The sequence below is a fragment of the Hemibagrus wyckioides genome, linkage group LG14, assembly GCF_019097595.1.
Source record: "Hemibagrus wyckioides isolate EC202008001 linkage group LG14, SWU_Hwy_1.0, whole genome shotgun sequence".
NCBI classification, from domain to species: Eukaryota; Metazoa; Chordata; class Actinopteri; order Siluriformes; family Bagridae; genus Hemibagrus; species Hemibagrus wyckioides.
The window spans coordinates 5,495,639-5,523,132 of NC_080723.1; the positions used below are offsets into that span (position 1 = coordinate 5,495,639).

The 27,494-nt window shown below is 39.7% G+C and overlaps 2 protein-coding genes across 3 annotated transcripts; one reads left to right on the forward strand and one right to left on the reverse strand.

Annotated features, from left to right (window-relative positions):
- The first annotated feature begins 2,160 nt into the window (after positions 1-2,160).
- LOC131364874 (disintegrin and metalloproteinase domain-containing protein 10-like) lies at positions 2,161-16,951 on the forward strand. Of its 2 annotated transcripts, XR_009206537.1 has the most exons (17): positions 2,161-2,323; positions 7,295-7,445; positions 7,985-8,103; positions 8,319-8,477; positions 8,565-8,665; positions 8,966-9,124; positions 10,039-10,131; positions 10,279-10,462; positions 10,762-10,925; positions 12,710-12,893; positions 13,330-13,480; positions 13,659-13,842; positions 13,957-14,065; positions 14,303-14,523; positions 14,796-14,922; positions 15,367-16,708; positions 16,906-16,951. XR_009206537.1 is itself a non-coding variant. In XM_058408306.1 (16 exons), exons 1-16 carry the CDS (start codon positions 2,257-2,259, stop codon positions 15,564-15,566), a joined length of 2,373 nt encoding a protein of 790 aa, XP_058264289.1. In that variant the 5' UTR covers positions 2,161-2,256; the 3' UTR covers positions 15,567-16,951. The 2 variants fall into 2 exon arrangements, 1 of the variants encoding a protein (XP_058264289.1); XM_058408306.1 differs by having other exon boundaries at positions 15,367-16,951.
- A 1,512-nt stretch (positions 16,952-18,463) lies between these two features.
- LOC131364875 (hepatic triacylglycerol lipase) lies at positions 18,464-27,071 on the reverse strand. The gene is made up of 9 exons (XM_058408308.1): positions 26,850-27,071; positions 26,367-26,557; positions 25,943-26,122; positions 24,364-24,481; positions 23,005-23,238; positions 22,671-22,916; positions 21,203-21,317; positions 19,288-19,506; positions 18,464-19,060 (listed from the first exon to the last, which is right to left on the reverse strand). The coding sequence occupies exons 1-9, from the start codon at positions 26,986-26,988 to the stop codon at positions 18,874-18,876; spliced, it is 1,629 nt and encodes a 542-aa protein (XP_058264291.1). The 5' UTR covers positions 26,989-27,071; the 3' UTR covers positions 18,464-18,873.
- Positions 27,072-27,494: the final 423 nt, after the last annotated feature.

Genomic DNA, 27,494 nt, shown 5'->3' on the forward strand with positions numbered 1-27,494 from the left:
GGTTGTATCTCCCCACAGCTATAGCAATTTATTAGCTTATTGTATAACAAAAAGGGTAACTTTTTACAATTAACAGAAAAACTTTTTTGTCTAGCCATGGGGGTCACAGTCCAGTGACTTCTGTGACGGTCCCAAGCCAGGATAAATAGAGGGTTGCATCAGGAAGGGCATCCGGCATAAAACATTGTCAAATTTAAACATGTGAATCGTCAGAGTGAGTATATTGGTAGGAGAATGTTGGACATGGAACTGCCAGGCAGGAAGCAAAGAGGAAGGCCAAAGAGGAGGTATATGGATGTAATAAATGAGGATATGAAGCTAGTGGGTGCAAGTGTTGAGGATGCAGAAGATAGGGATAGGGGGAGAGAGATGATTCACTGTGGCCAGGCCTGAAGGAAAAAGCTGAAAGCAGAAGAAGAAGAACCAAACGACTACACTTTTCAAAAGAGTTTTAATAAATTTGGCTCAAATGCCCACATGACTATAAAGTCTATCGGATGATCCAGCTGTAAAGTCGAAGCTAATCAAATTACAATTACAAATTTTGGGCATTTGGGAGAGTGTGATTATAAATTATTCTAAACACCGGAGAGTGTGATTATAAATTATTCTAAACACCGGAGAGTGTGATTATGTACAATGTCCTTATACAGTCAGGTGGAGTTGTGTGATGCTGATACACCGTATGTAGAATGTTGTGTGTATTAATTTGGAGGTTGTTGTCATCCTTAAAGTCCACATAGGGTTGGCATCTTTCGTTTTCGTGAATTTTGTGACAGTCTGGATTGGTACTAGTGACATAAATTCATTATTGTGTGAATCAGTACGATTCACATTACAGCTATGTTGATGGTGTTCATCGGTTATAGTTATAGCTAGTTATAGCTACATATGTTATATACTTGTCTGTTGGTAAGTGTTGTGTAACCTCAGTAGTTATCTTTGTTAATTATTGAAGGGCAAATTTTCTTAATCAATCTTGGCCTGGTGTGAATTTAATAATCTATATCCTTTTCGCATCTTTTACTTCTTTCTTGTTTTTTTGGACGCTTGTCTATTTATTTCTAGATAGATAGATAGATAGATAGATAGATAGATAGATAGATAGATAGATAGATAGATAGACAAAGAGACAGACAGACAGACAGACAGACAGACAGACAGACAGACAGATAGATAGATAGATAGATAGATAGATAGATAGATAGATAGATAGATAGATAGATAGATAGATAGATAGATAGATAGACAAAGAGACAGACAGATAGATAGATAGATAGATAGATAGATAGATAGATAGATAGACAGACAGACAGACAGACAGACAGACAGACAGACAGATAGATAGATAGATAGATAGATAGATAGATAGATAGATAGATAGATAGATAGATAGATAGATAGATAGGCAGACAAAGAGACAGACAGACAGACAGATAGACAGACAGACAGACAGACAGACAGATAGATAGATAGATAGATAGATAGATAGATAGATAGATAGATAGATAGATAGATAGATAGACAAAGAGACAGACAGACAGACAGACAGATAGATAGATAGATAGATAGATAGATAGATAGATAGATAGATAGATAGATAGATAGATAGATAGATAGATAGACAAAGAGACAGACAGACAGACAGACAGACAGACAGACAGATAGATAGATAGATAGATAGATAGATAGATAGATAGACAGACAGACAGACAGACAGACAGACAGACAGACAGATAGATAGATAGATAGATAGATAGATAGATAGATAGATAGATAGATAGATAGATAGACTTTATTGATCCCATGAGGGAAATTCTTATTCATTTATTTATTTATTTATATTTTTTTATCTGTGGGTTGTGTTAGTGTCTTCTTTTTCTTAAAAAAAAAAAAAACGTATTTCTTCCTTCTGCTGTTCATAACTGTATTACTAATTTGTATTTCTAAATACCTTTTGAGTATTTGGTCCAATAAAAGAAAAAATAAAATTGCTTTTCAGTGGTTGGAAAAAAAATATTTTCACCCATGGAGGCCTGTTTTCATGAGGGGCGGGGCCAAGATAACTTTTCCCTTCCCCCCCTGCGTCTGACGTCATGACGTTCAGAGAGTGAACGTGTGAAGGGAGGGAGAAAGAGGGAAAGAGGGAAAGAGAGAGAGAGAGAGAGAGCGAGCGAGCGAGCGAGCTGTAAACACAGGGGGCGTCTTACGTTCGACTGGGACAATAAAAGCGCTTTCTGTATCAATGCACTAAACATGAACTTACGCGATATGACTGTGATAAAACTGCTTTGCCTATTGTGCGCCCTGAAATCCAGTCAAGGTGAGTGTGAACAGCGCAGTGTCTCAGGACGAACCTTTTTTATTATTTTTTGTTGCACGAAATAAAACAGGGGCAAATGAGGGGACACGGCTAGCGCGCGCAGCGTTGCTAACTGCTAAATGCCGAAAAACACAGGCCCTTTGTCGTAAAGTTAAAGGTTTTTTTTTTTAGAGCTACAACATGTCCGCTTTCGCCATTGTGCAACAGAAACAGACATGGAAACTAGTCTAGGATTAAAAAGAAATAGACTGTTAATGCTTCATCAAGCGCAGCCTGCCTCCCTGACAAGCTAACGGCACCTCAACTGAGGCGCATTATTAGCCGCTTGCTAGCATTGTCCAAGATGGAAACAGAAGAGGTAGCCGGCTACGGCTAGTCAATTACATACATGACAAGCTTGGCCGCTAGAGCCGTCACTGTAATGTCGGTGTTACGGGGGTTGGTGTTATAAAAATATAAAATAACACTAGTCACTAATGTCAATCGAGACTGTAATTACTGTTCTAAAGTTAAGGAATGAATATACTGTCTAGAATGAAGAGTATTGTTGGCAAAATAAGACGATATTACCGAGCTAGCTAATGTAGCGGATCTTAGAAATCGGTTCCATAATGTAGGGTTTAGACACAGACAAAAAAACAACAACAACACAATCCTTTCTTTTTATGACCTCCAATATCAAGACCTTTGCACTTCGAGTGTTTATTATGCATTGATTCATAATCGATGTCATAAAACACGTCGCGATTATTTTGGGGCTTGTTTATTTTTCCCGGACGCTAAAAGCTAACGCCGTTCCGTTATTTTATTGTTTGTTTCGGCTAAAGGCTGAAGAAGTGCGGTGTGAGCAACCGGTCTGTCTTTCAAGGCAAAACATTTCTATTGTTTTCTATTAAATGCGCCGAGAGTTAACATTTTACAGGTTTTACAATGTGTAGAAATCGACATGTCAGTTTTGTAAGCGTAATGAATCATTCCGCCAGCAGGCTTTAAATAACAGCCTCGCCTTTGGAAGAAGAAGAAAATAATCATCACTTGCTGTCTTTTCTCTGCTGCTCTGTTGGGATGTTAAATAATGAATGACCATATGGGCTTGATTCAAAAGCTTGTTTTTTTTCTATGAATTATTGACATCTAAAATCAATTTTTTTTTTTTTTGCTGCTACAGAAATTCAGGTTTGGTCCATAAAGCATGAGATTTTGTTCAAAATTCCTGTTATTATTATTGCTGCTCAGGAGTATGTTTGGTCAGAAGCATTATCAAGATTTGTTAGTCAATAGTGACAAACGTTCTGGCTTTATAGACAAAGATTAAAAACAAAAAAAAAGTGTGGACGGATAATTTCATGATTATTCAACCCGTTTCAAAGGGTTCAGTAATCAGACACACATGAATTGGATTCTCTGTAAGATTTCTACTCGTCTGTGTGGCAGACGCTGTGCTTTGGTGAATTTTCTACGAACATCTATGCACCATCTGGGTTCGAAATCCCACACAGTTTGGCGTTTTGATCCGGTTTGATTGTATATTCATTGCTTTTTGCCCTAGACACCAGGCTTTGTGTCTGTTGGACACAAGACTTAAACCTTGGCTTTTCTTTAGCATGATTAAGGAAAAAGAAGAAGAAATATCTGTATATACACCGACCAGACATAACATTATGACCACCTGCCTATCATTGTGTTGGTCCCACTTTTGCTACCCTGACCCATCATGCACTGTTTATTCTGACACCTTTTTATCAGAACCTGCATTAACTTCTTCAGCAATTTGAGCAACAGTAGCTCGTCTGTTGGATCGGACCACACGGGCCATCATTGGCCTTGACCGCCTATGACCCTGTAAACGGTAAACCACTGTTCCTTCCTTGGACAACTTTTGATAGATACTGACCACTGCAGACCGGGAACACCCCACAAGAGCTGCAGTTTTGGAGATGCTCAGATCCAGTGGTCTAGCCATCACAATTTGGCCCTTTTGTCAAACTTACTCAAATCCTTACTCTTGCCCATTTTTCCTGCTTCTAACACATCAACTTTGAGGACAAAATGTTCACTTGCTGCCTAATATATCCCACCCACTAACAGGTGCCATGATGAGATCATCAGTGTTATTCACGTCACCTGTCAGTGATCATAATGTTATGCCTGATCGGTGTATTATATTATATCTTGAAGTATACATGAATTAATTTTCCCACAACACGTCAGGTAATTTCCATGACATATCGTGGCGACGTTTCAAAGAGCCAGAAAGTAAAAAACGGCAGTCGGAAATGGCGCAGGTCGAAGCGTTTTACGCGTCACTCATGCGCAGTACAGAGACGTAAGCCTTTTCAGAGGTTTCGGTGCAGATGACCGACTTTCGGGAAACGATTGAAAACGATAATGTGGATGCGGAGTGTTTTTGGAAGAAAATGTCGTTTTCGGATTTATCCGGATTAGTGTAGACGTAGCCTAAAGCAGTTGATGGACACTCTGTAAATTAAGAACTGACCGATTCATTCCCGTTGTAGCTAATCCATGAAATGTAACTGTTGACTGATTATCTGGATTCCACTGGAAGGTATCCTATTCTGACCACTACCTCATTTTTGTAATCATATTACATAATCCAGATTGCATGTAGTCTGTTACTACGCAACACTGAATATCATTTGGAATATCTGATTTATATATCTCTGAAATAATATGTGAGTGATTCATGCACACAGAGTATGTTTGGGATTTGGAAAACATTCAACAACCCCTAGCGTCTGTTGCATCTCACGCGTGCTGATATATTTCTAAGTAACTGAGGCTTGGCCGGCTTTTTACATTAGGAATTAGACTGATGTGTGGCTTCATCGGTAGACCATTTAGGCCTGCGCTCATCATAGATATGTCTTGGCTCTTTTAGAGGTTTGTAGATGTTTGCGGTTTTGCCTCATGACTTTTGGCATGTCTCGCACAGCATCTGCGTCTGATGAAAGTTGTTTATATTTTGAGACTCGTCCACTCATCCTCGGCTCTTAACAAACATCCTGTAGCACAGTTCGGTCTACAACAGCCTGTATGAGAGGGGAAAGGGTTGAAAAAAATGTATGGTCAGTAGTCTAACAAAACTCTTATAGGTACACTGTTGGTGGCTGTGTCTCAAGCCCATGCTAATAATTGAATTAAAATGTTAATCCTTACAGAACTCGGCAGCAGAGACCTATTAACACACACCTGATCTATAAGCTGCTTGTGATTGAGAAAGTGTTGACCTTGTTTAGTAATAGTACAATAGATTAAGCGTATTGTTATTCTTTGTCTATTCATATAGGTTCGCCGCTACACGTCTCGGATTTTGTGTACCTTTTTGTTGTAGCTTGGATAAATTCCAACATCACATTATTTTCACTCCCCTGAAAATGTAATATTTTCTAAATTTAAAAAGTCACGTTTGGGAAGCTATTTTAGGATTTGTTATCTTCAGAAATATTGTTCGCAGCCACATAAAATGAGGCCGACATAGAAAGCAAGTTTGTCTCTGTCTGTCTACATGGCTGAGTTCTTAGAAATTCAAATAAAGGAAGCTCACTGACATGTAACCCATGTAAATGTGTTGATTTAATTTGTGTAACACTTGATGAAGTCGGGCGTATTCTGTCTCGTCGAATGGAAATGGGTACAGTCGACTCTATGCAAAACACGGGCTGATATCTGGATGAGTTTGAATATGAAGACAATGCGGAATGACATTTGGTTGGTTGTTCAGACCTCAGATTTTGACACAAAGTCAGAGGAATATACACTGAGCAGGCATAACATTATGACCACCTGCCTAATATTGCGTTGGTTCCCCTTTCACAGCCCTGACCCGTCATGCACTGTGTATTCTGACACCTTTCTGTCAGAACCAGCATTAACATCTTCAGCAATCTGAGCAACAGTAGCTCGTCTGTCGGATCGGATCACACGGGTCAGCCTTCGCTCCCCACGTGCATCAGTGAACCTTGACCGCCCATGATCCTGTCCCCGGTTCACCACTGTTTCTTCCTTGGACCACTTTTGATAGATACTGACCACTGCAGACCGGGAACACCCCACAAGAGCTGCAGTTTTGGAGATGATCCAGTGGTCTAGCCACTAACCGGGAGGAGATGATAATGTTATGCCTGATAGGTGTAGGCTAGTAGTTTACGCACAAACTGTGACTTATAGTAAAAGTGTGGTGTTAAAAAAAAAAAAAAAAAAAAAAAAGCATTTTGTCTTTGGCAAATATTATGAGGCTGGGATTATTATTTTTGGAGATATTAAATCCTAAACACAGCTTCCCAGATCAGATGTTTACTCATCTGATCTGGGAAGCTGTGTTTAGGATTTAATTTAGGATTTACATGGACGTGAAAAGAAATGTCAAGGGGCATTTCTGACGCATGTACGCAGTTGAATAGAGTCATTGTGGTGGCCATGTTGGTTGTCTTTCCCCCCTTCCTCTGGATGTGATTTGCCTCAATATAATAAATGAGCTTTTTATTTATTCATGGAAAGTCATCTAATTTAATTTGACCAGCGCATCGAACATGCACAGCAACATACTACATTGTTTGCTGTGTGCATCAGTATAGTTTGTGTGCTGAAAACCTACAGTATTTTTCTTCACAAAGCCTTGTCGAGACCAATATTTCAATTAGGGTTGTAAAACCTCAAGCTTCTCGTTTAGTTATAGGCAAAATTACCACACTAGCTCCTTTATAAAGCGGTTATAATCTAACAGTCGACTTATGTGTGTTCCAACGATTCATTTCATTTGATTCCTTTAAAATCACTCGGTCGTCACATGCCAAATTTCAACCCTTGCAAGATAAGGTGTTATATGTTGCATAGGCTCTGCACTGATCATCTCACTATCAGCTAAATACACTTCCAATTCTTCTGCAGTACTTTGTGTAATGCTTTTTGGGTCAAATGCTGACACCCAATCCAACATTGTGCCTTACACAGGTTACTATGGCAACCCTCTGAACAAATACATCAGGCACTATGAAGGACTGTCCTATGACACAGACTTGGTGCACCACAGACATCAGAGAGCTAAGCGAGCGATCTCGCACGAGGACCGCTTCCTTCACCTGGAGTTCCACGCTCACGGAAGGTTCGTTTTCCTTTATGTGCCACATTCCATAGCTAGGTAACGTAATACAGCTTAGATCCATGCAAGCACCCTGTACCCTACAGATGATTCTCCTCTGAAGTCACATGCACATTTCCTCTGCATAACAGTAGTGTTTTGCAAAACTGGGATTTTAGAGTTCAGGTACTCCTGAGAAGAATAACATCTTTAGCAAGCATTTAATCACCTTGCAGAAAATATATAATCATTTAGTGCCTAATGTAAGTAATGATCTCTTAGTCTCCTACAATGTTCCTGAAATCTTACAAACCTGTCACCCAAACCGGTTAACCAGTAAGAGTGTCTTCTGAAAGCACTGTCTCAGAGATCATATGTCAGGTCCTTCTTTCACCTGTCTTGAGCCACAATATGATCGTAAATGCTCATCTCAGGACAGCACAGGAGAAGGAGATATTGTAAATAACCGTCTCTTCTTTAACAAGGAAATCGGCATGATGCTGGATGATGATTTTTGTGAAAGATTACAAACACTAATCTATCTTTTGCCACTTCCCTTACAGGCATTTTAACTTAAGGATGAGAAGGGATACAAAACTTTTCTCTGAGGATTTTAAGCTGGACGTGTCTGGAGAGGAAATGGACTATGACACCTCACATATCTATACTGGAGAGCTCTATGGTGAGAGACATTAGGGCCTGCCCCCCCCCCTTTTTTTTTTATACATTGCAGCATTTTATGGTGGTTAAACTTGTGTGAGTATCCTAATAAAATTGTGAGACATTAAGAGCAAATCGATTGAGTGAAGGATTTTTTTACAAGGTGTTTTACTCATTTACATCTTTATAGTTTGCAGTTTCTAATCCGGCAGTCTGTTAATCTCTTCTCACCTTCAGGCGAGCAGGGCAGCCTAACTCACGGTTCTGTCATCGATGGTAAGTTTGAGGGCTTTATTAATACGCACCACGGGACTTATTATGTCGAGCCTGTTGAGCGCTACTTGGGGGACAAAAATGTGCCGTTCCACTCCGTCATCTACCACGGAGATGACATTGGTGAGCATTATTTGGCTGTTTTCATAAGAACACTAAATTCAGAATGAGTCAGAGTGGCTATATATATTTCCCATTTTTACTTTTTAGATTATCCTCATAAGTATGGGCCTCAGGGTGGCTGTGCAGACCACTCAGTGTTTGAGAGGATGAAGAAATATCAGGCTTCTGCTGTGGAAGAGGTCGTCAAGGTCAGTTAAGCTCTCGTATCTCTTGGTACATCTTCGCACAGTCCAGTTTTTGAGCTCGAAACTTGTGTGGAAAGCACACAAAAATGCTTAGAAAAGACTGCCTCGTTTAACTACTAAATGAGCTGAAACTCAATGTCCTAATTACAATGTTTGACTGTTTTTTTTTTATAGCTTCTATCAAGTTATATAGGCATTTTTGTTTCTCTGTTTTTTATGTTTCTTGTTTTTCATAACGCTTTGGTTGTTTGAATATTTAACATAATACTAGTCAAGGTATCAAGGTTTTTTTTCCCCTTACAGGATGATAAAGTGGGACCTGAGAAGGAGTCTCCTGATGATACTGTGTTACAAAGGAAAAAGAGGATGGCACAAGTGGAAAAAAATACCTGCCAGCTCTTCATCCAGACTGATCACCTCTTCTTCAAATACTACAAATCAAGAGAGGCTGTCATTGCTCAGGTAAGAACTGTTAAGGTTCAAGACACTATTCCTGTGCATGCAATATAAATGCATATAAATTTTTTTCATATGTAATGTGCAGGTATTAATAGATAGTTTGAGTTTTATGTCTTAAGAGTCTTTTTATTCAGTCATGGAGGGACAAGTCGTCCAGGTTGTCCATGTATTTGTTCCTTTCCCCATTGTACACCACTGGGCTCATTCATCCAGTCACATGTTTACTTGGCTCGTAGACCTCTCAGGCTGGATTAAGGACTGCCATCTCCCACTCAGCTGAGCGTAGGCAGAGCTTCTTGTCTTACCAGCAAGCACAGAAATTTTAATTAACACCATGAATATTGGCTTGCGGTTGCTACGTTGAGTACACATGTATAGAAGCATGCTTTCTGCTCAGATTCAGTGAAATGCTACAAAACTGCTAGTGTGGCCCTTACAGTAGAGACGGATAAATGATGTGAACATACAGCGAAAGCAACCCAAGAGCTTCTTAAGACAAAGAAATGGAATGTCCTTAAAATGGTCAAGTTAGTCATCTGACCTCAACCCTTACTGAAGACAAAACTGAAAGCAGAAAGAACAGCAAATCAAAGGTGCAGTCAGCATTTGGTCATGTCCATGCGGTCTAGACTTCAGACATTTGTTCTTTGAAAAGTATTTGTAGCCAGTTACTAACAGTAATGCTTATATTTAGAATTTTGTTAGCCTATCCAGTTTCGTTTGACCCCATGACTATGTAAAAATGGCTATAAGTCCTAAACAGATAATGCATTATTATTATATTATATACCCCTTGACTGAAAAGTCAGTCATGTATTTGATTGCCTCATTTTGAATTTTGTAAACCTGACTGTAAGTCTGAAATCTATGTAGATTAATATTTTTAATGTCGTTCTAAAATTCTATTTATTTCTCAGATCTCAAGCCATGTTAAGGCGATTGATGCAATTTACCAGGGCACCGATTTCCTGGGTATCCGCAACATTAGTTTCATGGTGAAGAGAATTAGGGTGAGTACAATGTAGTTTGAAAAAGAAACCCTTTTCTCTACTCCAATTAGTTTTAATATCCAGGTTATTGAAATTTAATTCCATGTGCATACCATGTATTCTTAACATGCACAGCATTATGGATGTTGTTATATGGATTTTTCTTAGATCAACACGACAAGTGATGAGCGGGACAGATCCAACCCTTTCCGTTTTGCTAACATCGGTGTGGAGAAGTTTCTGGAGCTAAACTCTGAGCAGAACCATGATGATTATTGTCTAGCCTATGTCTTCACCGATAGAGATTTTGATGACGGTGTATTGGGACTGGCCTGGGTCGGAGCACCCTCAGGTACACGTGTGCAAATCTGTTCAACTTTAAAAAACCAGTCCACAGATTCTAATAATATAATGGTGCTACGGGTGGGCCGTATGACAAAAATATATGATTCTCAAAGCCATTTTTATAATACACAATATTGTAATGGAATAGAGGTTTTTATTGACTAACTAACTAAGCAATAATTCTTTATTAGTGAATAATACAAGCTCCTTGACCTTTTATAATGTGTGTGTGTGCGCGTGTATGTTAATGTCTTTTTCCCAGTTGCATTGCATGTTGTTTAACAAGTATTCTGGTCATTCTCTCAGGGAGCTCTGGTGGTATCTGTGAAAAGAGCAAGCTGTATTCTGATGGGAAAAGGAAGTCACTGAACACTGGGATTATAACAGTGCAGAACTATGCATCCCACGTGCCTCCGAAGGTCTCCCATATCACCTTCGCTCATGAAGTCGGACACAACTTCGGCTCTCCAGTAAGTTTCACCTGCACCTGGGTTTAGATAAGCAAACCAGTTTGGGGAGACTTTCATGCCGCGTTGATTTCACTTTTCAAACAAAGTCACTGTGATCATCTTTTATATCTCCATTAACAAGATTTCACACATTGATGCAAACACATTAAAGCAACATTGTTTATTTAGTTTGCAGATTCACGGATCAGGCATAACATGATCTAGACTGATCTCATCATGGCACCTGTTAGTGGGTGGGATATATTAGGCAGCAAATGAACATTTTGTCGTCAAAGTTGATGTGTTAGAATCAGGAAAAATGGGCAAGTGTAAGGATTTGAGCAAGGGCCAAATTGCCGGTCTGCAGTGGTCAGTTACTATCAAAAGTATCCTTTAAGTTGTGATCTGGGGCCCATGGAGGATCTTAAAGATCTGCTACTAACATCTTGGTGCCAGATACCTCAGCACACCTTCAGGCATCTAGTGGAGTCCATGCCTCGATGGGTTCAGGGCTGTTTTGGCAGCAAAAGGGGGACAACCACAATATTAGGCAGGTGGTCATAATGTTATGCCTGAAAAGTGTATATTTTTATATCATAAGCATAATTAATTCTCTATTAATGAATTTATATATATATATACGTTTGCTCCGTCCATCCACTCAGCTGACAGCTTATATTCAAACGTAGTTAATTACATAAAATTCTATGGTGAAGGAAAAAAAATAGTCAAATAGTCATAAACAGCTGATTTTACACACAAGCAGTCTAAGGCTAAATAATGTGTATGCACAGTATGGCTTGTGTAGTTCAAGAGTATGTACACATGCACTGTACTAAGGAAGCAAAGCACTTAAGCTAAAGGCTTCAAGGGTGCCAGGGTTTCTAATTTTTAATCCAGCTTACAGTTTTAACCATCAAAACCACCTGACCTTATTTCTGCTACATTGCGGGTGGAAATAGCATGGTGACTTGGGATGCTGCCTGTGCTGACAGCACATTCTGTACATGTACACGATGCTATTTGAGCTTGAAACAGTATTCTGTTAACCAGTTCTACTAGTTTGTAAAGTGTTGTATTCTGGTACATACAGTTGTGTTCAAAATAATAGCAGTGTGTTATTGAGTAAAGCTCAAAATCCTTATAATAACTTTTTATTTCACTACACGCAAATGCATTGGGAACACTGCACATTCAATTCTAAATCAAAACATGAAAAATTCATCAAATTTATTACTTTACAGTAACTAAAGAAAAAAATATTAGGCTGTTCAAAAAAATAGCAGCGTCTGCATGTTTCTTTACAAAGTCAAACATTTACTGTATAATCTGAAAAATGCTTGAAGATTTAGCTTTCTTGTGAATCACTGAACTGATATTTAGTTGTATGACCGTGATGTCTGAGAACTGCTTCACGTCCATGTTGCATGGAGTCGACCAACTTCTGGCACAGGTATTCCAGCCCAGGGCGACTGCATTACGGACCACAATTCCTCTGCATTTCTTGGTTTTGCCTCAGAAACAGCATTTTTGAGGCCACCCCACAAGTTTTCTATCGGATTTAGGTCCAGGGATTGGGCTGGCCAATCCATAATGTTAATCTTGTTGGTCCGGAACCATGATGCTGCTCGCTTACTGGTGTGTTTGGGGTCATCGTCTTGTTGAAACACCTCATATCAAAAACAGTCATTGATCTGGTTAGTGATGTTGGACTGCTATTGTTTTGAACACAACTGTATGTAAAAATGGAAACATGTAAATCAAAGACCGTGACTGATTCACATTTATTTCATTTTTATTATTAGCATGATTCAGGCTCTGAATGCACACCAGGCGAGTCAAAGAGCCAGGATAAGAAGGAGAAAGGCAACTACATAATGTATGCTAGAGCCACATCAGGAGACAAGCTTAACAACAACAAGTTCTCAGTGTGCAGTATTCGCAACATCAGCCAAGTGCTGGAGAAGAAAAGGGGCAACTGCTTTGTGGGTAGGTCTTGAGCGTATTATTACTTTATCACTGTTACAGATTGAGTCCTTCAACAAGGTTTCAGATTTTGGTGGACAGGGCGACCAGCTTTCACACTTTGTTATACTCAAATGTCAGATGTCATAGGCAGCGTTTAATAAATCTGTTGTCATTGACAGTGTGACAGGATCAGTATTCAAAAAAGTCTTCAGTTCAGCAAGATGTGTTGGGAATTTGCCGTTTTCTATTACCTAGCAACATCGAATTTATTTTTACAGACCACTTGATGCCATTTGTAATGCTGAGATTTTTGTCACATCAACCAAACTTCCAATAAGATTTTCAATTGCAGAACATTCAAGACCCAAAAAAATATGCAATTGTGATTGAACAGATTGTCTGTTCTCCTCGTGTGTGTACGTTTGTGTCTGTGTGTGTGTCACGTACACTACAACAGAGTCTGGCCAACCAATCTGTGGTAACGGCTTGGTAGAGCCGGGAGAGGAGTGTGACTGTGGATATAATGATCAATGCAGAGATCAGTGCTGCTATGATGCTAACCAGCCAGACAATAAGAAGTGCAAACTCAAACCTAACAAAGTCTGCAGGTACACTCTGCGTTTTTGTATTTCTTTTAAGATTAGGAATGTGCATACTTGTAATTTAACGTCACCTTACGACATAATATATCAAAGAGCGAGCCTTGAGACTGTACTAAGGGTGTTTTGTGTGTATGTGCCTGTAACAATCCTACACTTCACTCTGAACCTCATGTCGTGTCTGCAGTCCTAGCCAAGGTCCGTGTTGCACCTCCGAGTGCACATATAAGAGCCGAAACGAGAAGTGTCGTGAGGAGTCAGAGTGCGCCCATCAGGGCATGTGTAATGGAGCGTCAGCCCAGTGCCCCACCTCTGAGCCCAAAGCCAACTTCACTGCCTGCCATGGAGAAACTCAAGTCTGCCTTAACGGGGTAATGGCATGTAGCAAGCTGTGGATTATAAAAGCTAAACACTGAGTTTCAAGAATCAATGTGGAATTTGTCATTTTCAGAAAGAAGAATAGCTTCTAACTGATATTTTCACAGGGCTGTTCTGGCTCCATCTGTGAGAAGTACGGGCTGGAGGTGTGTACCTGTGCTAGCGGGGATGGCAAGGATGAGACTGAGCTCTGTCATGTTTGCTGCATGGAGAAAAGTCAGTACACTGAATGTGTTCATTTTATTTTTTTTAAATCTGTTTTGACAATGCAGTGTATCTTTGGTGTTAAATCTTCCTTTTTCCCTGGAGTGGGTTTTCTACCATGTTAATTGCAACCCACCCACACAGTGTTCTAACATAGCTCAGCGGTAGTCATGTGATGCCATGCTCGAGAGTAGATAATGTAGTGCCATCATCCTGGGAATTGCTCCATGTTCTCGTGTCCTCCCACAGTGAACCCCAGCACATGCAGCAGTACCGGGTCTGAGCGCTTGGCCCAGTTCTTCAATAGGAAGGTGACCACGCTGCAGGCTGGCTCTCCCTGCAACGACTTCAAAGGCTACTGTGACGTGTTCATGAAGTGCAGGCTGGTGGATGCCGATGGGCCACTGGCCAGACTGAAGAAAGCCATCTTCAACCCCAAACTCTATGAGAACATTGCTGAATGGATAGTGGCAAGTGTCTTGACTTTATCCAGATGTGTCTTTCTTTAAAAACCAACCAGAACTAGCATTCTACTCAATGTAGTAGTAATACTGTACATCTCTTTCAGCTCAAAGTTTTACTATAATTATTAAATTAGCCTGCAAATAATAACAAAAACGCAGACGCAATGTTATAAGCTATAAAAGAAATATCAGTGCATTTAATATGCACTATATTAATAAAGATTTTCATGTTTTATGTATGGCTTTGTGTTAATGTGTATATATTTCTATATCCCCAGGTTTACTGGTGGGCAGTGCTGCTGATGGGTATTGCTTTGATTATGCTCATGGCTGGGTTCATCAAGATTTGCAGTGTGCACACACCCAGTAGTAACCCCAAACTACCACCACCTAAACCTCTTCCAGGTAAAAGCTGCAATCACTTTCTAGCGCCTGTGTACACTTTAATGATTGCGTATGTTAAGTTCTATAAATGTATAATAAACTATCTTTCTTTATTGTTTACAAATATGCTGCCAACCTACTCTTTTAAGGTCCTTGCATGTAAACTGTAAATGGTGGGCTCAAAGAGTAAACAACAACAAAAAAACATCATCTTAACTAAATAAATGTACAACTCCAGGAAATTGTCAGTATGTTACTGTGCGCATTTATATAATGAGTATATAAAATACAAATATAGTATTTAAATGGATTATTTTCAGAGGGGTCGATGGAATTTTTCTGGTTGCATGGGTCTACGAAAAGTTTATTCCTTAAAGCGCCATTATCACCCAAAACTTCAAATGTAACCTATAAGGAACTCCTATTCCTTATTGAATACCAGCTCTCTGCGTCCTCTATCCACAGGTACTCTAAAGAGAAGACGAGCCCAACATGCTAACCAGCAGCAGCAACATCAGCATCATCACCATCACCACCACAACCAGAACCAGCACCCTCATGCACATGGCCATCAGAACCAGCGTCCATCCCAGCGCCAACCTCAGCCCCCACGCCACCACCGCCAGCCGCGCGAGAATTACCAGATGGGTCAGATGAGACGCTGAGAGCCCCGACGTCCCCCCATAAGCACCACTACCACACCCTGCCAGTGCCTGCCTACATTGGGATAACGGTCACTACAGCCACTACACTACACACTGCTTCACAGCCAGATGCAGAGGATTCTAATCTCAGCTTACCTGGAAAACACTTAAATAATTTCCAGCTGTCAAGAATTCAAAAATTCTTAACCATGTGCTGTTCTCCAACTCCAGTTTGGTTTAATCAGGACTTGTGTGTCCGTAGAACAAGGCATTACTCCAAAGAGTCCGACTGGACCAGCACATGAAATCCTCATACCACCGCCCAGTTTTTCACTGCATCAAACAGGACCAATTTTAACAGCTACACTATAAAATGTGCAGTATGTGACAACATGAGCAGGTTTTTTAAAGCAGCCTTTGTCAAAAGTCATACACTAAAACAGGAATCGTTTACAATAATGCGTCCAGCTCTCCATAAAGGATATCTGGGCTAGTCCATTATGCTTCCGTTCATTCCAGTCTTTATAACTGAGCCACTCGAACATGGTGGAGAACATCTCTGCTCCGTTTAGCAGAAGCGAGCTCAAACCGCATGGACATTTCGGGTCTCTCTTTGTCCAATCACAGCACAGGAAGACAATGAAAATCATCTCGAACGTTTGCTTCATTCCCTTGAAAGAGTACCATAAACAGCAGACAAAAATCAAGACTTTTCAGTTTGGAAGTTATATATTATATATATTTTTCTCTCTTTTTCTCCCTTTTCCCCATTCCCTTCTCAGTTGGTAAATCGAAGGAGTGCCAAGGTTTAAGAGACCAGGCGTAGATTCAGCATCCACTTTCGGTCCTTTCAGTTGTGTTTCTGTTTCAAACCCTCAGATAACATGGTTTGAGATGAAAGCATCTATTTATTCTTATCAAGCAAAAGATCAAGGCTGTTATTTTCTCCATGCAGCAAAATACATACTGCAACCGTTGTACAGATTACAACTGTATAGAGAAAAGAGATTTGTATTATATGTGAGAAATATTTCTTCTACTTCTCAGAACAGAAATACGTTTGTCGCTTTGATCAATATTTCTCAGGACTTGGACAGAAATAAAGGGACTGTACAGATGATTGAGGATGGAGGGAATTGCCATTTGAAGGAGGATAAGAGCAGGTACACATGGAGTTGAGCTGATGGTTCTATTTGGCTTTGTACTTTTTTTTTTTTTTTCTTTTTTTTTTCCCGTTTAATTCATTTATCCCGGGTGTGTTCGGTGAAGCGGTACACATATCCACAACGAAACTCTAGTGTGAAGAAACTTCATCCTCATCCTCACGGTTCCACTATTTTCTCGCCTCTCGTCACCTCAGATTTCCACTTGGTGTCATGTTCCAGAAGATGAATCTACACAGCTAGTGATTATGCGTATTTGAACGTGCATGCTGCAAATGCTCGAGGAGAGACCTCGATCCATCTAAGCTAAATGTGTACGGTGACATGAAAGGTATGTGGTTAGGATTTTATTATCCGTTTACCGTTTACATGTAAGGACCACAAATAGCTCATTCATTAGGAAGGACAACTGCGTTTACAGGTGGTCAAATCTTTTGCTAATGAAGACACTCGTCAAGCCTCTGGATTAACCAGTGTCTTTATGAAATACCAGCAGCGACAGGTAGTCATGTTGAACTTGCAATTGCCATTAGCCTTGCTTAAACCATGCTACATTTCACTTGCCAGATTAAAGCATATCCACTGTTAGTATTACAATTGAAGAAGCAGGAACTCAGTACTTTAGTCTACAAGAAACAAACAAGATGAAAACATTCCAAATTGTCTGTACTTATTAGACGAGTGCTTAAATCAGCATCAATTTGATGATCCGATTGTCTAACTATATGATATATATATAAGCATTATTCAAAAGTCTAGAGCTAACACTGATGTTCATAGCACAATTTACTTATACTGTAAGTTTTGTTTTTTAGTCTAATGAAATTGTTTGTGGGAAATGTTCGCCTTGCCGTAATTGGTTTATACGTGTTATACTTTTAACTTCAAGTTGTGCAACGAAATAAAGACGGTTTAAATTAATCAAGCAAACATTTTCCCTTTACTATTCAATCTGACTCTAGTTTATACTGTAGCATTTCTGATTAACCCAAACTAAATGATTTAGTTCTGAAATGCCAACGGTGAGGTGAGATGTCAGGGCCTCCGTCACCCCGACATAAAGGTGCACCGCGTTTCTGAAGCCATGCTGTAAAGTGGACCAGGGAGTTTCAGAGACCGATCGATCGCAGAGATGGCGACGTTTGACCTCAGGTCACCTCTCACTTTCACAATGAGAGTCTCATCCAAACAGAATCGTTTGAGTTGCTCATTCATTGTGTTTGCTTCCATCAGTAAGGATTTTTTTTTTTTTTTATAGGTATACGAAGGTCCACACCTCACCTTAGGTCACCCTTTTTTTTTTCTTTTTTTTTTTCCTTCGTCTTTTTAAATGCATTAAACAGAAATTGTGCTACATGGAGTGACCGGGCTGCATCTTGTGAGAGCCGCCGATGTGAGACCTCTGTCTTTTAAAGGGTCACAGAGCAGCTTGGATGCCATCAGCAAAGCTGTTCTGTGGACAACATTGTAAACTGTTGTGTATACTATGTACAGTTCCTGGAGCATTTCTTTTAAAATTTGAAGATAAATATGAGATTTTGATACTTGTCTGTCTATTTTCCCCTCCTTTTTATTTTCCTTTTCGAAAATTTAAATGTGACAATATAAGTGATTATTTTCTCTTGATTCCTTTTTTCTTTTCTTTAATTTTTTCACTACATTCATCAAAATAGGCTTGCATATTAGAACACTACTTTTTCTTTATGGCAGCGATCGGAATATTTAAAATACAATGAAGTGCATAGTTTATCTTCCTTCTTTTTTTTTTTTTTTGTCTGTTTCTCATGTGGTGTGACATTGGATAGAGGAGGAATTATCTGCCTGTGTCTGACATTTCTTTTACTGGTTTTTTTATTTTGTGTAGTCTTGGTGAAACTTTATAGGGAAAAAAAAATGCACTGAAATTGTCTGAATCGAGTCGAAAAATTATTTGTAGGTGGTATAGGCAGAAAGATCACAAAAGTTAGAAGCAAACAAAAAAAAAATACTACTGTCTGTTAATGTTAACTGTGTTTTATACAGTACCTAAATTTTTGTTCACTTTGAACATTTTTACTTAACATTTCAAAACGTATTGTGCAAAGAGATGTAATTTTGAGTACTTGAAATGCATTAATAAAAATGGTCAATCGAAATGACGACATGTAACATGCAAGCATTTCTTTTTAATCTGTTTCAAATTGATCTGTTTTAATTCGGTGTGAAGGCTTGGCGAGTTGCTGTCCACGTATGGTCTCTTGAAGATGCCTGCTGCTCCTCTTCTTTTTGCTAGCATGCTGACAACGGGCAAACTCGTGCTCTTGTGAGGGTTTGAGGTGTGTGACCGCTGCTGTCTGACCACAGAACCATTTCCTGAAATTAGAATAAAGGTGTAGTATGAAATCTGTAGTAACAATTCCTGAACATTTTTCTTTCCAAGCCGGTGCTTCGAATCTTAAAAGCAGCAGATTTAAACATTGTAGTGAGCACAACATGCCACTAGGGGGAGTAACATAACACGTATCTTTTTCAGGGCAGACAGAAAAAGGTGTGCAACTTGTGATTCATCCTTTTTCGCACTCCGACAACATTTCACTCACTTCTCTTGGCTCTCGCCGCATTTGAGTCGTATTTTGGACACGATGAGCTCCGTTTCGTTAGCGCCACCGCCGCGGCTCATCATGGTCGTGACTCGTCTCCACCAGCTGCTCCAGTCCTCCTTTCCTGTCCAGCGCAGACGCACTGCTCGCAGCTCCCCCAGCATTGAGCCAACTGCAACCAAAGATGAATACGTCTTGTTCTCAGGATGCTCCAGAGACCTGTGCACAAGTATCAAAAATTCAAAATACTCCATATACCATGTATATGCACTAGATTAGATTCAACCTTGTCACTGCACATGTGGGTGCAAGGCAACGAAAATACAGTTAGCATCTAACCAGAAGTGCATTTTCGCAGTGCAAATAATTAGCATATATAATAAGTATATAACAATAAATAATTTGTGAATATATAAACAATATACAAAAATATATAAATAATTTGCATATATAAACAGTATACAGTGGGAGGTAAATGCAATGAGTGCAAATGATTATAGTGGTGCAATAAAGAAGGTATTGTATACCCTGATAATTAAATATTATCAGCCACATTATTAGGAACACAACATTAATACAGGTTATGACTCCACATCTTTATTTACTCTCAGCCTCAATTCTTAGTGTTGGAATTTATTGACATGATTGCCACGAGCTCTACGTTCGCACAGCGATCTTCCTTTCAACCACATCGCAAAGGTGTCCTTTTGGATGCAGATCTTGTGACTCGAGACGCCAGTGAACTCGCATTATCCTGCTAGGAAGTACCTATTATAGGATGGTAAACTGTGGCCATAAAGAGAGGCCAATAGTATTACTTAAAGAGGTATGGCATTCAAATGATATACGATTGGTATTATGGTGCCTAAAGTGGGCAGAGAAATCATTTGCCACACCATTACACCCCCACCACAAGCCTAGGCTGCTGACACATGGCAACTTTCCGTGGATTTGTGCTATTGATGCCAAGATATCACCCTAACATCTGCATGTTACAGCAGTAACTGAGATCAGTATGGATGAGCCTGCGCCTACTATAGCATCGGATTCCTGTTCCTGGCTGGAGGAGAGGAACCTGATGAGATCATCTGTTGTTGTTGTATCCCCTTTGCCTCATACTTTTTTTCCCCTCATCGCAGTAGGAAGGGAGAAAATAGAGATTCTTTATCCTTCCTGTCAGTTCGACTCTGTCTGGCCGTTCTCCTCTGACCTCTGTCAACAAGCTATTTCCTGTTTTCAAATACTCGGAAATACCAGCCTGGCATTTACAATCATGGCACGGTCAAACTCACTGAAATCACATCTTTTCCACATCTTTCCTCCGTTCTGACCTGTAGCTGCAAGATTTTATGCACTGTGCTGATGTTACGTGAATGAAGGGGTGCAGAGGTTCATCATAAAGTGGCCAGTGAGAGTAGATAGTTAATCAGATGTAGAGTTATTACTGCTTTAAATGAATGTACTACTTTCAATAAATGATATATATCTTTGTGAAGAATCAAATCAGTCAGGCAGCATATCCACATGCCCCGACACGTGCAGACGCTCCTTCATATGAAAGGCAGTACTGACACATGCCACAGATCTGTAATCCAGTCTCATTGCTCCGGTCAGTGTGGATGAGTTTGATGTGTCTTATGTTATATAACTGTGTCTTATATAAACTCTATAAATGAGTTTGATGTGTCTTGTGTTATAAGTTGTGGAGCTGGAGTCAGGAATGCAGGCTGCCTGAAGCGAAGCATGTTGACTCATTTGAGAATAGTGACCAGTGAAATACTGCAATTCAGTAGGTGTTGATCTGACTGGACGATCATACAAAATACATGACCAGGCTAGACATTAAGTGAATCTTTCAATCAACCAATTCGAATCAAATGTACAGGTTACAGAAGGTGACTTGAAATGTACTTACAGAGTAATAGGGAAATACTGACTCTCTCCTTCACTTCCAGTAAGAGCGATGGAGACGGAGTCTTTGACTCGCTCGATCAGGTTCATCACCAGGATCTTAATCTGGTAGTGATAGACTGTGGGGTGGAAGAAAAGCAGAAAGGTGTCATAAATGCAAAAACACGGGGGAAAAACCTAAAATACCAACCAACCCGGCTTTATGGAAGGCTTGCTCGTTTTAGTTTTATCTTCAAACATGAAAATTAAACTGAAACCAATTATAGGACTGATAACTGAGGCTTAAGGTTTTTCAGAGATGTTCCACAAAAAAAAGGCTTTTGATGTAAGTGTTTATTAAGAAGGTTTAACTACAGCCCTCTGGCTTCCAAAACAAAAAGTGAGTTGTGAGTATCGTGTTAAAACATGTTAGAAATCATAATGGTAACTAGGTGTGCACCACAAATGCAGATGTAGATACTCTCAAAAAAGAAGCACTAAATTGTACTTTACTTTTTATCACTGGGGTCGTACCATCAACAATTTTTATACATTTAGCGTGTATATAGTGTACTGTTACATAACTGACCCTTTTTGGACCTTTAATTGTGTTTTACAGTAATATTTTTAAGGTAAGGGGAAAGTTTGTTTGGTGTTCAGCACATTTGCCTCACACCACCTGTGTTGAGGGTTCTCTCTATGCCTCAGGGTTTCCTTCAGGTTCTCTTTCTTTCCAGACATGCATTTTATGGTGACTAAAAGGCTAGCACTGCCCGACTGGTCCCACCATCTCTCAGGGCAAAAGGTAGGTATTCATCTAGACTCTTCTCTGTTCTGGCACCGAGGTGGTGGAATGAACTTTCCCTAGATGTCCGTACAGCAGAGTCTCTGACTATCTTCAAACGGTGTCTTAAGACCTACCTTTTCCTGAAGCACTTAAACTAGCTCTTATCTTTCCCTGTTTATGTTTTGTTATATGTTTAATAAAAAATAAAAAATAAAAAAACATCCAATTTTAGGCTAATGGTATCCTAAGTCTGTAACCGATTGAACCAGTGTTAATGTTTTCAGTGACAGAGACTTAAAGCACTTTTGTATATCGCTCTGGATTAGAGCGTCTGCCAAATGCCAGAAATGTAAATTTCTAAATAGTTTGTAGTGAGTGTGTGTGCCCTGTGATAGACTGGCATTCTGTCTAGGGTGTATCCTGTCTTGTGCCCTGAGTCTCCTGGGATTGGCTCCAGGTTCTCATGATCCCATAGGATGTAGAGAATGAATTGATGGATTTGAAAAGTTTAACATAGACAGTAAAGGTACAAAAGATGTACACTTAAGGGTTATACCCCACTGACAGGTAAAGGTACTTTATAGTTTAAAACTATTTATTTTTGAGAGAGTAGAGATTACTGTGAAAATTTCTGAACCTTGCCCAAGACTAAATCATTAACAGGAAGAAATCTAGAGCAAAAATAATATTGACTTAACACACTGACCCTTAAATGGTGTTTGAGGACCAGTCTTCAGATAAAGGCCTTTGCTATTCCCTCCAGTGTGCACCTTTCTAACATCATAGCCCAAAGTATTACATCGATCCTTTCTGCAGTCCAGACACAAGCCTTGGTCAAATGCACGGTCATCTCGACAGCGATAAGCTATCATCTCTTGGTCCTGTTTCAACAGTGAGTCAATGAAGAGGTGGATAGCTCGCTGGTGAGCACATTTGATAGTCTTCGGTACACCTGATGAAAAGAGATAATACAGTTAAAATCCAATACACTGTTGTACATCCTCTACTAACTGTATGCATGACCCAGTGATCTGCTGTACCTTCCAGGCCATACTGGTAAACATTGTTATATATATCTGTCATGTGACAGCCAGGCTGGAAGTAGCCTCCGTTTGGATAGAAGTCGGCATGTCCAACAGTCTGCCGGATTCCCACTGCTATCCCAATGCTGGACTTCGCAAAGGTGTGGATGGCATCTACAAACTTGGCATCGTCAGGAGACAACCTGTCAGGCGCAGGAACTCCCTCAAAATTGGGACCTGCAGGATCCAGACCTGCACAAAAGGACGCAGTTAGATAGTACAGGCTTTATCAGGTCACAGTGATATCAGTTTTCGTAATTAAAGCCAGAGCAGTGGACACTCAGTGGTCGAGACATTAGACTAGTAACTGAAAGGATGCGAGTTAAATCCCAGGGCTGCCAATGCTTTCCCCTCTTGAGCAAGACCTTTAACCCTTAACTGTTCAGTTGTATAAATGGTAGATGCAAGGCCTCTGCTACGCTGAACGCTTTAAATATACGATGTTTTAGCTTTTATAAACAACATGTTTATAGCAAAGGTGAGTCATAACATTTGTTCCCTTTCTTTTGATATAATTAGCAGGAGAGAACATGATGTCTCGGTTGAATCTTCTGTCATTCTCTGAGCAGTCTGGACACTAAACAATTATAGAAAAAGCTTCTCTCTCTGCACATGAATCTAATTCAGTGAAACCTTTAATTAGTCACTCATACACATCCCACAATAAAAAAAAAGACAAGTGTAATTTGTGCTTTTTCATCCAAGTGCGCTTTGTAAACATACAGTACTACATGTTCCCAAAGAGACGATTCTGCCATCTCTTTTGTAAATGATTGAAGGTAATGTGTTTTCAGTTTGCTTTTCACCCCCGTCTTTATTCAGCTCCTTTATTCAGCTGCTTCACTCGTGTGTGGGAAAGTGGGGGGAGGTTCTCTTTCATTCGTTCTTTCTTTCTTCCTTTTTTTTTTTTTTTTTTTTAATAAGACCATTGTTGTCCTCCATAATGTTGGACAGTGTTTAAAGAGGAGCATCTGGGAGCCTTGTTTCCTCAACCTCAAGACAATTTAGGAACGTCATAGTAATTTCTTGCCAAAAAAAAGAAAAAGGCCGAAATGCATGACCATTATTCAGGAGCTTTCATTTGTGAAGGAAATCTGTACATTCAGGGTGGAGATACTCTTCTCATGCACTGCCTGCCATCATGTGGTTTACAGACTTGTCTGGATTTGGTAGAGCTTTCATGTGGAAATAATAGTTCCACGTTGATACCTCACTAACCTAGATTACTCCACACCGTTTTTTCGCTTACATTTAAATGAAGCTTCCTCGTCTGTGATCCGAAATGAAAGCAGCCTAAGCTGAAAAAAAGAACGCTACCTGTTATGCGGCCCAGCTTTTTAGCTTTTGGAAAATGGCTTCCTGCAAATCCAGCCGCATGTGCTCCTAAACTGTAACCAATCAGGTGCACCTTATCCATGGAGAGCTGCATGGTTTCCTGTTGAGAAGAGAAGGGAAGTCTTGCTTAAGGGTAGTACTGTGATGTATCAGTCATTTAATGTGTGTGTGTGTGTGTGTTCTTTATGGAGATGCTTTTTCAGTGTGGGCAGTACGAGACTGATTAATGCTATAGACTTGCATCACTGAGACGAAGGTTTTAATGCCACTGAATATTTAATAAATAACTCCAAATATGACACAGTAGCTAAGAATTGTTCTTTTTATTCTTTGTATATCGATTAAACTTATTTTGTACTTGACAAAGAGATACTGATATTTCATTTGCCTTATTAAAGAGGAATGTGATTACTCAAAATCTTTCTTTTTTTTAAATCTCAGGTAGCTTTAAGGAATAATCTACCCTGTACAACTTGTATATTTATGTGGTGGTGGTGGTATCCAAGATTTCTTCACAAATTAATTATTGTCTTTTTATTTTAAACAGAGTGTGATGCAGCAGTACTTTAGTCTTTCAGTCTTTCTCATTTACGTTTCTAGCATTTACCCTTATTCAGAACAACTTACGCTTGTTTGGACTTTTTTTTTTTTTTATCTCATTTTATACAACTGAGCAATTGAGGGTTAGGGGCCTTGCTCAGGGGCCCAGCAGTAGCAGCTTGGTGGACAAACTCATAACCTTCTGATCAGTATTCCAACACGTTAACCACTAAGCTACCGCATCCCCTCATTTCCTCATGTATCATTCATGCTAACAACAGCAAACATCACTTGACTGCTTATTAGCCAGACAGACTCTCTGCTGTAGCTTAGCGCAACCGGATCATAGATCTTCCTTGAATTCTGTGTTAAATGTAGAGTTTGTTGTTTTGTTGTACATTTCTGCTACTTCTTTATTCGATTTCAAATTGAAATGGACACCTGACCATCACACTCATATTTGTCCATGTTGCGCATCCATTCAAGATTTATTCCCACTTTGTTGCTATAATAAGCTCCACTCTTTTGTAAATGCTTTACATTAGATATTGGAGCTTGGCTGTGGGGCTACATGATTAGTGAGACCATGGATTAGTGAGGAGTGAGGTCTGGGGTGCAGTCATTGTTCCAAGTCTCAAATTCCTCCATTCCAATCTTGGCAAACCATGTCTTCATGGAGATTTCATTGTGCATCGTGGGCATTGTCATGCTGGAACATGCTTGTTTCTCTTCGTTTCAATGACGGGAAATTGTAAATGAAAACCACATACTTTTGGTCATATTGTGTATGTTTGAGATTGCTGGAATCCTATTAAACACATTGAAACTGATAGAAATGGACCCTGTGACATCAGAGTGACAAACAACTGCTCCGGTTTTACAGGAATAAACAACAAATAAGCATCTGAATTGCTAAACAGATCACAAATATTTCATTATAATGTCTTTTATTGTGGAGATATCCTTTAAAACCTTCAGTCTTTGCAGTTTTCAATGACTATAGCATGACATTGTGTCTTACCTCTAGCCACATCAGGAGATTTGCAACATCCAGGCCCACCTGCCTTGCGTTTTTAGCTGCAGTTGGATACGGCTGGAAAGCCAGAGGTCTCCAGTCAATGATCAGCACATTCAAATGTTCTAGTCTGGTCTTGAGTGCTGAGGCAAGCTTGAACACCCATTCTTCCATTTTTCCATTCATCTGCACGGAAGGAATGGGGGTCACCACAGGTCACATACAGTGATTAATGATTCTATACCAACCCATTGCTTTATGCATACATCCATTGCTGTAAAGGGCAGCTGTCCAGAAGCAGAAACAGCTCCCAGATATATCTGACCATGTAAGGATTCCGAAACATATACACACACTTATACATAAACATCTTCCCCTAGAAGGTATAAACCACTAACATGTCAGTTTTAAGGTTCAAATTTATCCTCACCGTCCAGCCATGAATAATGATGACCAGAGGGTTGCTTGTGTTGTAGTTGCACATGTCTAGAGTGTCTGGTTGAAATGGTTTGATAAGACAGGTATCTTCTAAGAGACTGCCTTCTAAATGCATGTGAAAAGTCGTCTTCACCACCAGTGGCAGCTTCACTTCATTCTCCAGCTCCAGTTCTTCGACATGATCTAAAAATAAAGCCAAATAGAACATTTCCAAACCCTTCAATCAGCCTCTTTACCATATATAATTTCCTCTTTGCTGTAGCCTTTGTTGCCTTTGCTGTAGCCACAGTATAGGTTCAAAAAGTGTAGTATGTAACATGTAATTTAAGAGAAAAGGCAGCATGCCTTGGCATAAAAGGCCTTGCCCTTGCCTTTCAGTTTCTTTTCGTAGTGAAGAACATCTGCTTGTATCCCAACACTATAATAAAGCTATACTATAAGCGGTCTGTGTAGGAAAGCTAAATATTTCACATACCTGTAGCATTTCCTTCGGCTTTTGCTGCCTCAATTTGGATTAGGATGAAAAAGGAGAAGATTGTAGTTATAGCCTTCATCATTGCTCCGGTAACTCCAACGTCAACGTCATTCCCAAGAACTGAGGGATGTATAAACATCCACAGACCTGTCTTGACTAGTGAAGAGATTCAGAGGAGGAAGTTGTGCCTGTTGCAGAGAAAGACGGAGACCGACAAATAGAGGTGGGGAGGTGTGGTGTAGAAAGGCTAAGGCAGAAGAAAAGGAGATTACCTTCTCTGATTGGCTGGATTTTTGTAGCCGGGAGGAAAAACCATGAGGATAGTCTCTGTATCGAAGGGGGAAAAAAAAGACAGACAGCTGCTCTCTGTTTTGGGTTCATATTAACTGCTGCACTATAAACCTGGAAAGGTTTATTCATCATTCAGCTATTACACTGATTCTACTAAAAACCTTTAACAAAAAAGGCCTAGTTTATCTGAATTGCTTTTTAAAGAGGTTGTATAATCCTGAGTGGATTAAAAATATTCAGTGACCGTTTATGTGACTGTCTATGTTCAAAAGAAAGCTGTAAAATCCTAGAATTCTTTCTTTTTCAAGATTCAATTAAAGCTAAAAACAAACACTTTGGAATTTACACGGTCTG